The sequence below is a fragment of the Botrytis porri genome (assembly GCF_014898465.1).
Source record: "Botrytis porri strain MUCL 3234 chromosome Unknown BPOR_011, whole genome shotgun sequence".
Taxonomy (NCBI): domain Eukaryota; kingdom Fungi; phylum Ascomycota; class Leotiomycetes; order Helotiales; family Sclerotiniaceae; genus Botrytis; species Botrytis porri.
In genome coordinates, this window is record NW_024066085.1 from 1936187 (window position 1) to 1951519 (window position 15333).

At 42.0% G+C, this 15333-nt stretch overlaps 5 protein-coding genes across 5 annotated transcripts; 3 read left to right on the plus strand and 2 right to left on the minus strand.

Annotated features, from left to right (window-relative positions):
- Positions 1-568: 568 nt before the first annotated feature.
- EAF01_008602 (uncharacterized protein) lies at positions 569-1810 on the minus strand (the record flags this gene model as incomplete). The annotated part of the gene is made up of 1 exon (XM_038916858.1): positions 569-1810. One exon carries the CDS (start codon positions 1808-1810, stop codon positions 569-571), a length of 1242 nt encoding a protein of 413 aa, XP_038768220.1.
- A 1146-nt stretch (positions 1811-2956) lies between these two features.
- EAF01_008603 (uncharacterized protein) lies at positions 2957-5393 on the minus strand. Its single transcript, XM_038916859.1, has 2 exons — positions 4074-5393; positions 2957-3999 (listed from the first exon to the last, which is right to left on the minus strand). Exons 1-2 carry the CDS (start codon positions 5142-5144, stop codon positions 3457-3459), a joined length of 1614 nt encoding a protein of 537 aa, XP_038768221.1. The 5' UTR covers positions 5145-5393; the 3' UTR covers positions 2957-3456.
- Positions 5394-5522: 129 nt separating this feature from the next.
- Positions 5523-7121, plus strand: EAF01_008604 (uncharacterized protein; the record flags this gene model as incomplete). The annotated part of the gene is made up of 1 exon (XM_038916860.1): positions 5523-7121. The coding sequence occupies one exon, from the start codon at positions 5523-5525 to the stop codon at positions 7119-7121; it is 1599 nt and encodes a 532-aa protein (XP_038768222.1).
- A 2624-nt stretch (positions 7122-9745) lies between these two features.
- On the plus strand, positions 9746-10557 carry EAF01_008605 (uncharacterized protein; the record flags this gene model as incomplete). Its single annotated transcript, XM_038916861.1, has 3 exons — positions 9746-10124; positions 10180-10399; positions 10461-10557. 3 exons carry the CDS (start codon positions 9746-9748, stop codon positions 10555-10557), a joined length of 696 nt encoding a protein of 231 aa, XP_038768223.1.
- Positions 10558-12852: 2295 nt separating this feature from the next.
- Positions 12853-15070, plus strand: EAF01_008606 (uncharacterized protein; the record flags this gene model as incomplete). Its single annotated transcript, XM_038916862.1, has 6 exons — positions 12853-13034; positions 13088-13572; positions 13628-13893; positions 14277-14504; positions 14558-14642; positions 14763-15070. 6 exons carry the CDS (start codon positions 12853-12855, stop codon positions 15068-15070), a joined length of 1554 nt encoding a protein of 517 aa, XP_038768224.1.
- Between the last annotated feature and the right edge of the window lie 263 nt (positions 15071-15333).

Consider the following 15333-nt stretch of genomic DNA (forward strand, 5'->3'; position numbering starts at 1 on the left):
GACCACAACGCGGGAAAATGTTGTGGTTAAAACTATCAGATTCCAGTGCTAGAGAGCAGACAACTTGCGAGTGGAAATTGGAAGGCGGGGTATGTGAGGAATCATGGATTCGTTCCCCAGAAACTAACATTAAGCCAAAAGGGCTTGGAAGGAAGGGGGAAGTGAAACATATATATGCGCGTTAGACGTATGTATTAAATCCTCACACTCGGTCAAACTGAAATGATGGTGAGATCAATAATCTACAATTCGTTCAAGTTTCACAGCGAGTCTTGTGTTGTAATAAGCTCAAATTCAAGTAAAAAAAGGTTGGATAATTGATTCTGGATATTATATATTATATGTTAAAAGAGTAATTATATACAAGAACGTTACGATTACATTTGCGATGAGCTGTGTGCAGGCACTCTATTCATTCCCATGTTCCGCTCTCTATTCCTCTTTTTCTTTCTCTTTCTCTTTCTCTTTCTTTCTTTTTCTCTCTTGGAATTCTATAACTTCCTCCTTCTATCTTTATACACACATATACATACTCCCATCTAGACTCTTCCTTTTCTGATTTTCTAATCTAATACTCATCTTCTTCCTCTTCTTCATCTTCATCTTCCTCGTCATCGTAGTAACACACATCTTCGTCATCGTCGTTTTCATCCTCATTTCCAGTAGTACTGGAAGCGGCTGCAGCGGAAGTAGTGGTTGTTGTTGTGGAGATGGGGATTGGGATGGAAGAGTTGGTGAACATTAGGATTGGAACTGCTGAGGGGAGGGTTGGGGTTTGAGAAGTGGTTGTGGGGATAGAGATGGAGGAGTTGGTGTATACCAAGGTTGGGGCTGCCGAGGAGGGGTTTTGGGGTGGAGTGGTGGTTGTATTGGTTGGAGAGAAGGTTGGGATTGAGGTTTGGGTCTGGGAAGTACTGATGGTTCCATTCGTTGGAGCGAAGGTTGGGATTAAGGTTGTGGTTGCTGAGGAGGGGATTTCGGAAGTACGAATGGTTGTATTAGTTGAGGAGATGGCGGATTTTGAGGTTGGGGCTTGGGAGGTGATTATTGTTGTATTGGTTGGAGAGATGACGATGTTGGAGGTGCTGGCAGCGGCTGAAGAAATTTCAGAAGTGCTAGTGGTTGCGGCTGCCGATGGAATTTCTGAAGTACTGGTACTGGTGGTTGTAGCGGCTGAAGGAATGGTGACGACTGAACTACTGGCAGCAGCAGATGGAGTCACAGTCGAAGTATAAACGACTTCAATCGTAGACGTAATTGTCTCGTAAGAAACGTCTGTTTGGAACGCAGTGCTCGTGACCACACAAGGATTAGTGGTCAACTGCACAATGTTGAACACGCTTGCAGCAGCTGGTGCTTGAGTGACTGGTCCATTATTCAAGAAGCACTCATAAAGAGCACCAATAGTGGTAAACACAATTCCGTTACATGAACTGGCAGATGTTTTCAAATTGTTGAGAGCATTGCAGATAGACACACAGATAGAAGTGGCAGCTGCTCCAACGGGCTCGACATAGGCACGAATAACAGTTCCACCAATGAGTGATGCACCGCATTGCTGAGAATAATAGTTGCCTCCGGTCAGAGACCAAACTGCGCCGGCCGAGCAAGTGCCTTTTGGGATTACGCTATCTACATTACAGGTCGTCGCTGTAGTGATAACTGGGTAGGCAGTAGTAATGGTGTTGGTGACTGTACTAAGAGTGGTCGATGTGACAGCAACTTCCGAAGGACTGACAGCTTGTCGTGGAGCGACGACAACAGCCTGACTCAAGCCGGTTAAGGCAGACAGAATGACTAAAACTCTCATATTGAATGACTGAGAACAGTTTAAAAGAAAGAAAGATACAATCAAAGATAAATGAGTGGATGAATTGAGAGAGGAATGGATATGGGATATCTAAAGAGAGATGACCTAATCTTTGTATAAAAATGATTCTGGGAACCAAGTTCAGCTCTACAGTCCCAAGGAAAACAATCACAATTGCACTAAGTATAGATAGTGCGATACTACTAGTATGCGAGCACGTTCTGGTCCCTTGGAGAGCAGGGTAAGATTGTTTGCGGGGGCGAGCCGTGTTTTCTTGCCAGAGCCACAAGGCAAGCATGGCATTTGTGTACTTTTACACATCACATAAAGTTTCCTGCAGTATCGTGAGTTATTCGTTAGTTTGGCCGGAGTGATACTCGAGGGAATACCTTCTCTGATACCAATTCATTATGTTTCTATTCTTTCACTGCCTCCTAGAAAATACCAGAGCACGTAGGGAACGGAACATCTGGAGGACCCAACAGACAATGTGGCCCCTGGCTAGCTACTTATATCCCGCTTTGAGAGCCTTCACGCTTTTCTTGGCCCCAGAGTAACGGATGAGCAATCCCATTCGAAGCGCCAACATAGTCACTTACCATGTCAAAACCTTCATTATTTCCCAATCCGTCTCTAGCTTCTTTCCATCCTCAAGAGAGAATACCATAAGAAAAGTAGATTAATTCGTGAATGTTCACCAGAATGGGATATCTGTGGATCTGGGGCTGATTGTGGCTTGCTCATTCATTGCTCTTTAGTCCGTTTTGGTAGAAGAGAGAAATTTTTAAGATTGCAATACTTTTGTCCCGCGTCTAGATTCTTCGTTTGTTTTCCCCTGAATCTATTCTCCACGATTCGCTGGGTGATCAAAGCGCTGGGATCGCCGTGATTCGTCGATCTTTGTATCTTGTGGTTTTGATTGGCTTGTTACGAGTGATAATGCTCCATATCATAATCATGTGATTCCATTTCTTCAATGTCAATGTAGGTATGGATCGTGTTTAAATCTTCTTTTCAAGCTTAATGAAGGAAGAAACTAGGATGGAGTTGTAGATAACGGAGTAACGACGATGGTTTACCAAGTAATAAGCTTCAAGTAGGAAAATCTAAAGATGTCACGTTTCGGCTGAGATTCGGCATGAGGTGCATGAGCTAGTTCACTTCAATTCGAACATTGACTTCAAGGCCGTCTGAACCACATTTTCTTTCTGAATGTAGACTACCTACAATATCGATCCTTCGCAATGAACAACAGAGATTCAACTGCTCATATGCTGCACCATACATCTGCAAGTTCCAACGAGAAAATTCAAGCATACCCCAATGGAGAACCCCATCGCGCTCAACTACCATTAAACCCAGTGTTGTACATATCTGCACTATCTTATCATTAGACCAATCTTATCATACCAAATTAAGTCTTCCAAAGTAGCACAATCCTATCGACCAAAGGAATACAGCCCTAAATCGTTCCGACGGAAGCTGTTGTGTCGAATTTGCTCAAGATCCGAGGTCCTTAGTGTGGCAGTCCCGTCATTGGCGATGTTCAGGACTGGACGAATAACAGAAAGAGTAGCGAAAATTCCAACATGAAACTAGATGACCATCGAATGAAGGCCGCAAAGTGTCGTACAGGTTTGATGTTTTCATTGACTCTTCTCCGAGGGGTTCTTGCCGTAAGCTTGATCTGATTTTCTACGCTTCATGAGAGGCTCCTTATCCGAAGAGTCATCAACACTATCCACCTGCATCTTATCGATTCGTGTGGAAGAAGATTCAACACCTGAACGTTCTTCCTTGTCCACTACTTGCCTTTCAGTATTGCGCGCGGCACAGGCAGTCGTGCTAGCCCCGAAAGATGAGGGAGGATCTTGATGGGCATCCTGAATTATCTTGAGCATTTCGTCTATAGACTTGCGCTTGCTGGGATGTTCTATGCTGTTTCGAAGTAATAGGTCGATATCACCAAACTTGGTAGCCTGGTTCATACAACCAGATGCATTTCGATCGGACCCGGTTCTATCTTTTTTGATCTCGCAGCATCTTTTGGTTTTGTAATCTATTCGTTGCGTCTCAGTGTTCCATTTACTTGGTATTGCAAGTGCAGAACCTTGTTTTTGTGTTACTTTTTCCAAGTCGACGTTGATGTTGTGGGCAACTTGCTCCCATGGCATATTATGCTTTGTGTACTGCAGGTCAAGGTCAGCAAGCATGCACAATATAGCAATGCTACATACTACTTGGTAAGAGTGAAAAAACTTACGCCATGTTGAAGACCCTTGATCACTTGATGTCTCAAAAGATCCTTCTCAACTTGCGACCATGCTAATCGAGGCGGCACCTTTGGCCCATTGGTCCGTAGGATGAATTGATTTCTTCCTCTATTCAAGGAATGGATAGCCTGCTTATCATTCCAATCAAAACCAGCGATATGTGGATACTCCCTGACGTTTGTGACACTTGGGTCCTTGCGAAGCTGACGCACCATGAAAAACTTTGACGTGTCCGGTGTAGCCAAACAAGCAGGCTTCAAATCCTGTCCAGGAACAAATTGCCAAGGAGATATTTCGTGTTTGGTTTTTGAACTTCCAACTTCATCCTCGTATTCATTATCATTGTCATCGTCTACATCGTCCCCATCGGCTCCATCGCGACTAAGGAACAAAAGCTTTTCACCCTTCAATATGGGGTCTGTGTTATCATATCCAAGGCCATCATCTTTCCCCTCTGGATCGTCATCTGCAATAGGTGAGGTGATTGGATCGTTTGCTTTCGAATCGACTCCGGGGGCTTTTGGCACTATTTTAGGTCTGCGATATCGTGCTTTGAATCTGGCTACTGTCCAGTCGGGGTTCAATAGAGCTTCATGCAATATATTCCACCATCTCACTAAGCCTCTGTCTGGAGATTCGGATGACGCCATGGCTGTAAAACAAATATCTGCAATAGCGTGGGCAGCAGCTTTTATCCGTACTTGCTCGATTGTGGGATTAATTCTGACAGCCTCCTTCCACCTGTTTTCCACAATTGCCCATGTGGCCATGGCGACCAATCTCATCTCATTAGAATTTTCGACTTGAACGGCTTGTAAGATTGTGCCTTTTCGCCCCACGGAGACTGGCATTTTATTATATCGGGAAATTGGCATGAAACCGCCCCAGGGCATCTTCATTCCTTTGCAGATGGTGCAATACTGCCCAATCGCGTGGCTGGTAATATCTCCAGGGATGCATGGTGAGCCAATTTCTGGATATGGTGTTGTGAGCTGTCGCGGCTGATGTCCTGCCTGTATCCATAGGTCAGTATTTACTAGTGAGAAACACAGTGAAATCATAAGTGAAAATGTTATTGTTAATCATTCTTATCATAGCAGAAATGAATTTTTGAGCTCAATGATAGCTTGGGGCAGGGCCATTCAGATGGAAGAAGTGACTGGTAATAGCACTCTCAACACACGAGTCAACCAAGCTATTGATGTATCAAGATAGCCAGCACTTCGAAGATACAGACTATAGCTGCCGCACCCACAAGGTGCTGACTATGTAAAAAGAGATGGATTGATTAAGTCAACTACCCCACTTTCCGACCACCCCCTCTTTTCGACCACCTCAAAAACCACACCGCTTTGAGTAATTATAAAATTTATACTTTGAATAGCTCAACAATGCTTTAATCAATTGATTTGAAATTTTGATATTATTATAATTGTGATATGAAGAATAGATATACCGAAGAAGATATCGCAGAGGCTCTTAGAGCGATTACAAATGGAGCAAGCATACGAAGAGCTAGCTTGGATTATGGTGTTCCACGTACCACACTTCACGATCGAATATATGGTGGAGTTTCGCATCAAAAAGGCGCACAAATACTTCAAAAGTTATCTCCAATTCAGGAGAATCGACTAGCAGAATGGATATTAGTACAGGAAGCTCTTGGTACTAGCCCTACACATCGTCAAATCAGAGAGATGGCAGAGCACCTCCTTATTGTACGAGGGGAGGATCCCTCACTTGGAAAGAAATGGATACATAGCTTTTTTCGAAGGCATCCTAATATTGGAACTAAGAAGCAACATCAAATCGATTCTGCACGAGTTTCAGGTGCTACATCTGATATTATTAAGAAGTGGTTCCGGAACCTCGCAATCCCTGAAATCAAGGCTATTAAGCCGGCCAACAGATGGAATATGGATGAAGCAGGTATAATGGAGGGTCAGGGTCTTAATGGACTAGTAGTAGGAAGCACTGATCGAAGATTTATTCAAAAAAAGCAACCTGGATCTCGAATTTGGACCTCTTTTATAGAATGCATTTCAGCCAATGGAAAAAGCATTACTCCCCTTGTAATATATAAGGGAAAATCAGTTCAACAACAATGGTTTCCAACAGATTTGACTCTATTCAAGGGTTGGAACTTTACCGCTACAGAAAATGGATGGACTACAGATGCTACAGCTTTAGAATGGCTGAAAAAGATCTATATCCCTCAAACTACCCCTATTCAGCCGGAAAATTCAAGACTCCTCATTTTGGACGGACACGGAAGCCATGAAACTACAGCATTTATGTTAGAATGCTTTAATAACAACATATATCTCTTACTTCTCCCACCACATACGTCACACGTACTACAACCACTCGATTTATCTGTGTTCTCACCCCTAAAAAGTGCATATCGAATCGAACTTAATAAATTAAGTCTATCATCCGATTCCTCACCAATTGGAAAGCGCAATTTCCTTTCTTGCTATCAGAAGGCTAGAATAGAAGGTTTAACTATTCAAAATATCAAGTCTGGGTGGCAAGCTAGTGGTCTTTGGCCCAAAAATATGGCTAAACCTCTTATGAGTCGACTTTTGCTTGAAAATAGCAATAGAGAGGTTTTATCACTTAATCCTGAATCTGATGATGATCCTATTCTTCAATGGAATATATATTCATCGTTTATTCAATGGAAAACCCCTCAAAAAGGAGCCGATATCAGAAAATATAGAGATATAATGATTCAAGAGAAGGAGATCGATTTGCCAACACGAAGATTACTATTTCGCAAGATTATAAAAGGATTCGATGCTAAGGATTATGAACTCTTAGAGGCAGAGAATAAGATTAGAAAGCTAGAATATCAATTAGATGAAGCATTACCTAGAAAAAGGCGAAAGGTTGTGGTATCTCCAAATTCGAAGTTCGCAGGGATTAGAGCTATAAGGCGTACACAAATTGAAGCTGGAGATCGTGAAGATGAGGTAGATGATAGCTCTAGTGCTATAGAAAGTGATTCTACAGGCGATTTCATTGAAGTTCAATAGTTATTGAGTTATTAAAGTTTTAAGTGTAGATAATATGAATTTTTTAGGTGGTCGGAAACAGGGGGTGGTCGGAAAGTGGGGTAGTTGACTTACTTAGAGGCTCCGGCGAACCCTCCACGGCCACTTGGCGCATAACATTGTGGAATACGCTCAAATGAGGTGAGCGTAACGGCTGGCTCGAGTGGATCACCAAACACCTTGTTGAATAAACTGGAGGGAAAATTGTTTGTCCCAAGCAATTGGCAAACTTTCTGCGGTATTTTGTGCATAAAGCGAACAAATTCGCGTATTATTTTTACGAACTGTCATCTGTCTCGGAGGTTAAATTCTGAGTAAGACAAGATTTGCTTACTTACAATTTCTACAAAGCTCAGAGAGGGCATCTGCCGCGCCAAGTGGATGCCGCAGACTAACATAGCTAGTTACCAACTGCGACCCCTTTTCTTCATAAGTCCCAAAATTGCTTCTATTTTCCAGCAATTCATGTTAATTGTATCCTTATGTCATGTAAGATAGAAGCACAAAGTGTGCTGATGAGAGACTATGGACGAGTAATATGACAATACTCCGTTATGGAAACCTTTTCACAGTTTTGTATTAACGTGGTTTATCAGTACATACATTATATCAATATATGCACCACTTCAAAATACATCAAAATTAGTCTTTTATTAATATTTTTATTTAAATTATTAATCATTATTTTTTTTAAAAAAAGTTTCCCTATAAATAATAAAAATAAAATATTTATAAAATTTAATCTTTTTATAGATATCTCAATTGTAATTTAAGAATATTATACTTTACATTACAAAAATCAATTTCTTTGAATAATCTTATTATTATTATAAGATTTTACTATTTTAATTCATTTTCATATTATTTATATAAATAAATATAATATATATAAAGAAAAATTAAATTATACTAATAAATAAAAAAAGTGTATGATTATATACAGCCGTTTTTTGTATATAAAAATAATAATATATATACTGATATGGTATACGTACTAATAAACCACGTTAACCAAGCTTCATTATCTTGTTTTCTCATGTAGTGGGGCATTTGAATCGAGCTTCCAGTGGTCAAAATTGCCTAAGCGACCCCCCCGATGCCAATCCCCAAATTGCTTCAATATTCAAAGATCGGAACTACCGGGTACTGTCCACAAAAGGGACTCGAAGAAAGACTCTTTGATCGGATGTACCTGGATCTTGAGATCGAGAATATTGGAGTTGCTGTTTGGCTCTGGCTACCGATTAAGTCAAGTTCATAAATTAGATTTGGTGGACACTGAGTTGAGGGATCCATTGTTCGGAGCGGAAAATGCTGAGAATGTAGAGTAGTTGGGAAGCTGGATGAAGCAGTCTTCAGTACTTAGGAGGATAGATAATAGGTCGGTAATTGTAAAGAATAAACAAGCGCATTAATATCTTATGTCCATCTCTAGGTTCCCCAGAGCAAAGAGGAAATACTTGGAAGATGTAACCTTTTGATAAAGATCTTCCGTTGAAAAATTGAGATTATCTCCTTGTTCTCTCTAAATTTTGATCTTATTCCATTCATTGCGAGTCACTTCAATCATAGTTCGTGTGCAAAGTCCAGGCTTCAAGAATAAAATATATGCGTCGTGTACCCAAAGATTCGATAAGTGAAGCAACGGATTCAGAATTCATTACCTACCCGGGTGGGCTTCGTTACATTGTAGCTTTGTACTTGAAAGTGGTATTCCTGACTGTGGTTTAGCAATTATATAATAAAGAAGAAATAGGATAGGCTTTGATATGGCTCTGCATATTCTTTACTTAAAATGCGATAAAAGGCAGATTATGAATGTGCAAGTGAAAATGATTGAATCCCAGTGATTGCCTATGTGTTCTTATACAATTATTTTTGGTATTCACCTAGAGAGCTACCTGTAGAAGCTACCCAGTTTCGTTAACCATTGGACAAATCAATTTCATCTGATGTCATTTGAATCAATCACCCCCTCCCCCTCCTACTTGTAGTAAATAATAATGTTAGAAACCACAAACTCCACAAATAACTCTGTCTAATTACTTTCCTGAATCATTTCACGAATAATGTATTTGTATTTGATAACATTTAGTTCGAGTTAGTTTCCTATAACAAATGTGAATAATGAATCCTTGGACATACTGTCGTCGACCTGCCGACCAGCTGTATGTCGTTTCAGAACAAATGGCCGTACCTTTATTTATCTATATAAACAGATTATTTGAAAACCTGAGAACTTCTTTATTTCATTAGAAAACTCTTACATCAAGGATCTGAGAAATTTTATCCTTGGAAAGACCTTCAAGGACAAGATACTCATACAAAACAACCAAGTTCACACCCTCTGTGCATATTTTGATACTTGCAACACACCATCGTTCAAGGCATCTATTTTGCAGAAGTTGTCTTAGTTCAGGACATCAAATTTTAAGCATATTCTACTATCAAAGACTTGAGAATCTACCCTGAGTTCACTACTCTCAACTGCTCCATGGTATCTACCTGAAGATTAGCCAGCAGTTTCACTCATCCCTAGTTTCTACTTGCAAAATCAAACAATCAATTATATTCACTAACCGTAACAAAGAATTAATCTAGGTCAAATGTCTCAGAAGAGGAACCAAGAACTTCCACCCACCAAAGCACCTCTTCCACCATTTGGACAGCCAGGTCACCAAGGAAAATCCGCCCTCCTCCGCGAAAACTTCCTCTGCAACCTCGCAGATGCGATCGTTCCTACCGGTCTCTTCGGTGATCATAAGAGACACCGCCGAGATAGTGCCTATAGGGCAGGGGACTTCAAGAAGGCTGATGTAGAGGCCCACGATGAGGAGGATGACTGGGTAAACTTGACAGACAAGACAGTCAAATCTGGTCCTCTGCAAATCACACCTCGTGATACGAAGTCTGAAGAGCATCGCCGCAGTCCCAGCATGAGTAAATCTCCACCGATGAATCAGGGGTTCAGCCAGGCTAAACTCAGTGCGGGATCGATCCAGGATGCATTTTTTTGCTTGGGCTGTTACTGGTGATACAGATTTGACGCCTGCCGTTGTTGGCCAACCCGACAATTCCAAGTTCATCCTTCGTCGCTATGATATTAGGAGTCCCACAAAGATCGAGAAGAAGCGCATCGATTTGCATATCGATGAATTCGATTGGAGCAATAAGGAGCATGTTGATAGACTGAACAAGGCTCGTCGTCACTGGGAGATTAACACTCTTGAGTCAAACCCACAGACCAGTGGAAAGTCTCGGTAAGTTTCGCATGATCTGAGGATTTAGAGATTTCAAATTACTAACGATGATCGCTTTTAGCGTAACTATCGATGGTAGACGCTCTCCTGTTGATACATCCGTCGGAAGCTGGTCACCTGGCGACGAGGAGGGTGATGGGGATTCGATTGACTTCTAGAGCAGCTAGAAACTTGGCGAGCAACATCTGTCAGTCATTAACTGACTTTTGGGCGTATTGAATCATGATGGGACACGGACGGGACAGTTTCTTGGGATCATGGAGCTGCCGGATTTCTTCGACTATTTTGATACCATGGCATTCCACGGCGTTTGGAGTGTTTACAGACTGGGTTTTATACAGATCGAAATCAAGGTTCTGTGCATGCCATTTATGTTTATTCTTACATGTGACTTGTTTCATGATATGAATGCTAGCTTTGATCACTCTTTTGAAATTTCACACACGTCGCCGACACATAAAGCCCAAAATGATAAAAGTTAGCTTGATGATCAGATAGGGGGCTGCGACGCTCGAAGTTGGACTAGGTACACGCGGATAATGTTCTGAGTAATAAGTGCCTGCAGATGGAAAAGTTTCTGATTTTAACTTTGACCTAAAATACATTTGCTACCAAGACTAATCGAAATAAAATAATCATGCAGCGTGAAACCAGATCTGCTCATTTATCTCCCTATAGCATTCTCTCACAAGATTAATCATCTCTAATAATCTAGCTGGCCTGCACGGTATTTCGCTTGGAAGCTTGACGAGGTTCCTAATCCTCCTTTTTTCCTCTTTTCCTCTTTCGCCTCGAAGAGCTTGGAGGCTAGAGTGGAGGAGTACGTGTGAATTGTAATAATATGAGGCTAGAAGAAAACGAGCTGGCGGCTACTGATACGGGATTGGATCAAGACCCTCCTTCATACTCTTTGCCTCCATGCACAAAATATAGTTAAGCAATAGCTTCTTCTCAAACATTGAAATGGTGATGTAGTATCCTTCATCTCTGTGAGTTGGTATATAATATCCGCCAAAATCTTGAACAAATTCCGTTCGAATGCTTCAAAAGTTAACATATACGTTTCACTGGTTAGTCTAGATTCTGACAAGAGACAAGGTGAGATTTGTTTGAATTCTTCATTGAAACTATCATCTAGAAGAGAGACAAGGAGAGGGTCACATACTTCCTTTCATAGAACTTAGGATGTTGAAGAAAGCAAAGAGCCAACATGAGTCTTACATTCCATACACACCCGAAAATGGTGAATGAAAAAAGATAACATTTGAGGTTATCTTCATGCCGATGATATCCATACACCAAGGCACAAGATAGATCACAGTATTAAACAGAATGTTTTGAGTGGAACATGTACGGCTCTGTGGGAATAGAAAATGTATGTTCAAAAACAACAATACCATCCAAACCATCTAAAACATTCACTCCTCACTTTCCCCAGAAGAAAAATTGTTTCTACATATGTTATATATTATTCACATAGCAACCACCGTACCAAGGGCGGGGTAAAGGGGTGATAGATGATTCTACCGCAGAATAAGATTTTCTATCAAGTTCAACATTGATACAAAGGATCCCGAATCTTCATCTTCTTTGATTTCTTTCTTTCTCATAACAACTTCTTCCATCCTCACAACATCAACATCTCGATCTCATACAACTCTCTCTAAGTCTCTTAGCAACAACAATTCTTCAATCTTTTCTTGATATTGGATTTCCACATCTTTCGTCAGCATTAACATCTTTGACACGATTTCTTGATTTCTCGTGAGAATATCCTCGAAGTTTCCAAAAGTTCATTTCACCTCCAGTAAGCGCATCCTTTCCTTTCCAGCTCTTTCTATGCTATCTCTTTCTCGAGCCCTTTGCCTATCCTTATTCTTCACTCTTGCGAATTGAAGCACTTCTCATAAAAGCAATTCTCTTCCTGCACAATACACTTCCTCCACTCTCTCTATCCTCGCGCCTGAGCAGATAGATCAATCTCCCGCATTGCACTTAGCTCAACCACTCTTCACTTTTGTAAGTAGAGCCTCGTCGTAGAGTGCACTCTATTTCTGGACTATCTTTCTCTCAATCGTCCAGGCAAATCATCATTCCTTCTTGCGCTTGTGCATCGAATCTTCATCACGCTTCGTTGCATATCTTCACTCAGACTTCTTACCCCCTTGCATAGCAAATTCGTACACTTACTTTCATCTTTCGTCTTTGACTCAATTCTGTACGAGCGCACTTGACATTTTCCCGTCAGTGACATTACCTCACACAATCTCCAACTCAAATTTATCTGGTTCATATCATTGAACAGTCTTTAAGAATTCTCGTTTTAAATACTGCATACGTTCCAAGATCTAGGCATTCACCTGAATTACCTGATCGAAGATCTCAAGTATTCATACTAATTCATTTTAACACTTAGCGAAAAATCGAAATCCGACCACAGACGAGTACACATAATGCAGAGTATACGAGAGATGGAACAGAACGGAGAAAAGAGCACGTATAGCTGTCCGAAGTCACCTCTTTGCAAAAGCTTGGATGTTCTCAGTGCCGCTGCTGCTTTCCAGGAAAAAGATCGAGCTCCTATAATTCACCGCGAAAATTTCGGAGATGAACAGCAAAGACCTGCGACTTCTTTGTAGAGCGCGATTCGGGCCTTGTTACTGGGGGCGGTGGTGATGATAAATCTAGCAATACCCCCACCGCCGGTAAGAAGATTACCCACAAGACCCCTCTGCCGAGCGACCGTAGAGACGGATCAGAAATGCCACTCGATTCAACACTCAGTCCCTTACATTCTCCACATGTGCCACGGATCATCAAGGAGATACCCAATCCAATTTGCCCTTTCCTGTATAATCACTCCATCGGTAGATTTTGTTTTCATTGTCGATATATGGAAATGCCATGGAGAGACAGACTTCCAGTGGCTCTCGACACGAACGGCAACAAAATCCAAGTCCCCCCCCAAGGTGCATTGCTAGAGGGTGTAAGAAACTTAACTGAGCCCTTCGAGATTGCCCAGCTTGCTCTACTTATCGAGTTTCGCATCATAGAACAAGATCTTGCCACCATCCCTGGTCTCGTTGCAACTTTTAAGTACTTCCCACATTTGCATGATGTTGCTCATAGAATTGCAAATATGGTCAAAGAGCTTCGAACCTTGGCTGATGAAGGTGAGAGCGAACGAGTACCACAATGGTTCGATACACTCCATGAGTGTGTTGAAAGATCCCAATTTGACGCACGACCGATACTTCGCACAGACAACTGGAGAGTGGAACTTCCAAGCAAAGAATCCAGCACCTGCCGTTAAAAAAGCTCGAATCTCAACACGATTTTTGACCGGTATTCCAGTGATGCTTACCAGAGAGGATGCGATAAACTATGAAAACACTCGCGACGGGCGCACCGAAGCTGAGGCTCGTGAACTTATGAATCATCTCAATAGGAACGAGAGCAGAGGTCCAGGATATGTTCAATTCACGTTCGACTTTGTAAGTTTGGTTGAGGGAAGGAGCGCATAGCACTGGTAATGATGCTCCACAATGGAGTCCCCGCTACGTTCAAGAGTATTATACGCATATGTACCCCGCGTCTGCATTGGTTTATGGAACCAAAATAAACGGCACACGATTCGCGTGGTCGGTTGGATTTTTCAAACCGCCATGACTCGACACCCAGAACACCACGTTTTCGCGAAGAGGCCTCGGAAGTTGAGCTCTACGATAGCAATGATGATGAAGAGAACTTGAAGGGGCTTACTTTCGTAAGATCCAGAAGTTAAGAAGAATACACCAGGTCGTGCCAATGTTACATGGCGTTTTGTTGAAGGAACAGACATCACAAATGCACAACTCGGAAACCAGACCCTAGCAAGTTCTATTTGACTCGCCAAAATGTCGATGATCCCGAAGAAGTTGATCTCCGTCATACGCACAAATTGCCGGGATTTGACTGGAATGATCCTGCCGACATCAAGAAGCTCAATAAGGCTAGAGCTCAGAATCGTAAGCGTACACATGGTAACATTGCCGAAACACGAATTCCATGGACACAGCTGGAAAAGGATAAACTCTTGAAGAGGTACAAGATGCGATTAGAGTCGGTGAGACAAGACATACGATTGACTGGGATGAGATCGCAGACAGACTCAGACAGAGATTCGATGGCTTTGTACAGAAGAAGGGATCTAAGTTGGCACCAGGAGTTGAGAGAGAACTAAAGAATGGCAAGAAAGATAGAAGTAAGTTAATATTTCCTTGCTGCTTTTGTGTGATTGGAAACTGAAGGGCCGTGAGGCCCGGGTTGCGATTACGGATTCACTTTATTCTTGAGATATGATAGCTAACTACTTGCTTCACAGCTCTCAAGACTAGTCACAGCGACCGCGTAGGTTACAATCGCACTGGCTCTGCAACGGAGACACAAGCCTTGAAATACCCAGATATTCTCAAGTTGATCAATGATGCAACTGGAATTGGTGGAAAGGGAGGACGTGGCATGCTCAGAGGTCCCTATCGACCCCCGCAAGCTGCTGGTGACGAGAAGAAAGAATCCAACAGTCAACCAACAAAGGAAGACACGCGCGTCGCCCGCAGCAGCTTTTCACAGGCTATTAATGATGAACAAGATGAGGATGACGATTCACCAACAAAGAAACACAAGAAGTAGGGGCTTCCGGCACGATGTATAATGCGCCGACCAAAGAGCTTAATCCGTTGGCAAAGCGAACTCTGGACCTTCCTAGCAAGAGATTTTGCACATGTTCGATGATGTATATGATACAGGAAATGGTCGTGCAGCAAAGAAGCCAAAGATTATTCACCGTCGCTATTCAAGCAGCCCACCTCCTCGTATGTTAAAGACACAACGATAATGAGAGGATGATGGATCACCACCTTCAACATCCCAACCATCTGCAATTGAACACTGGA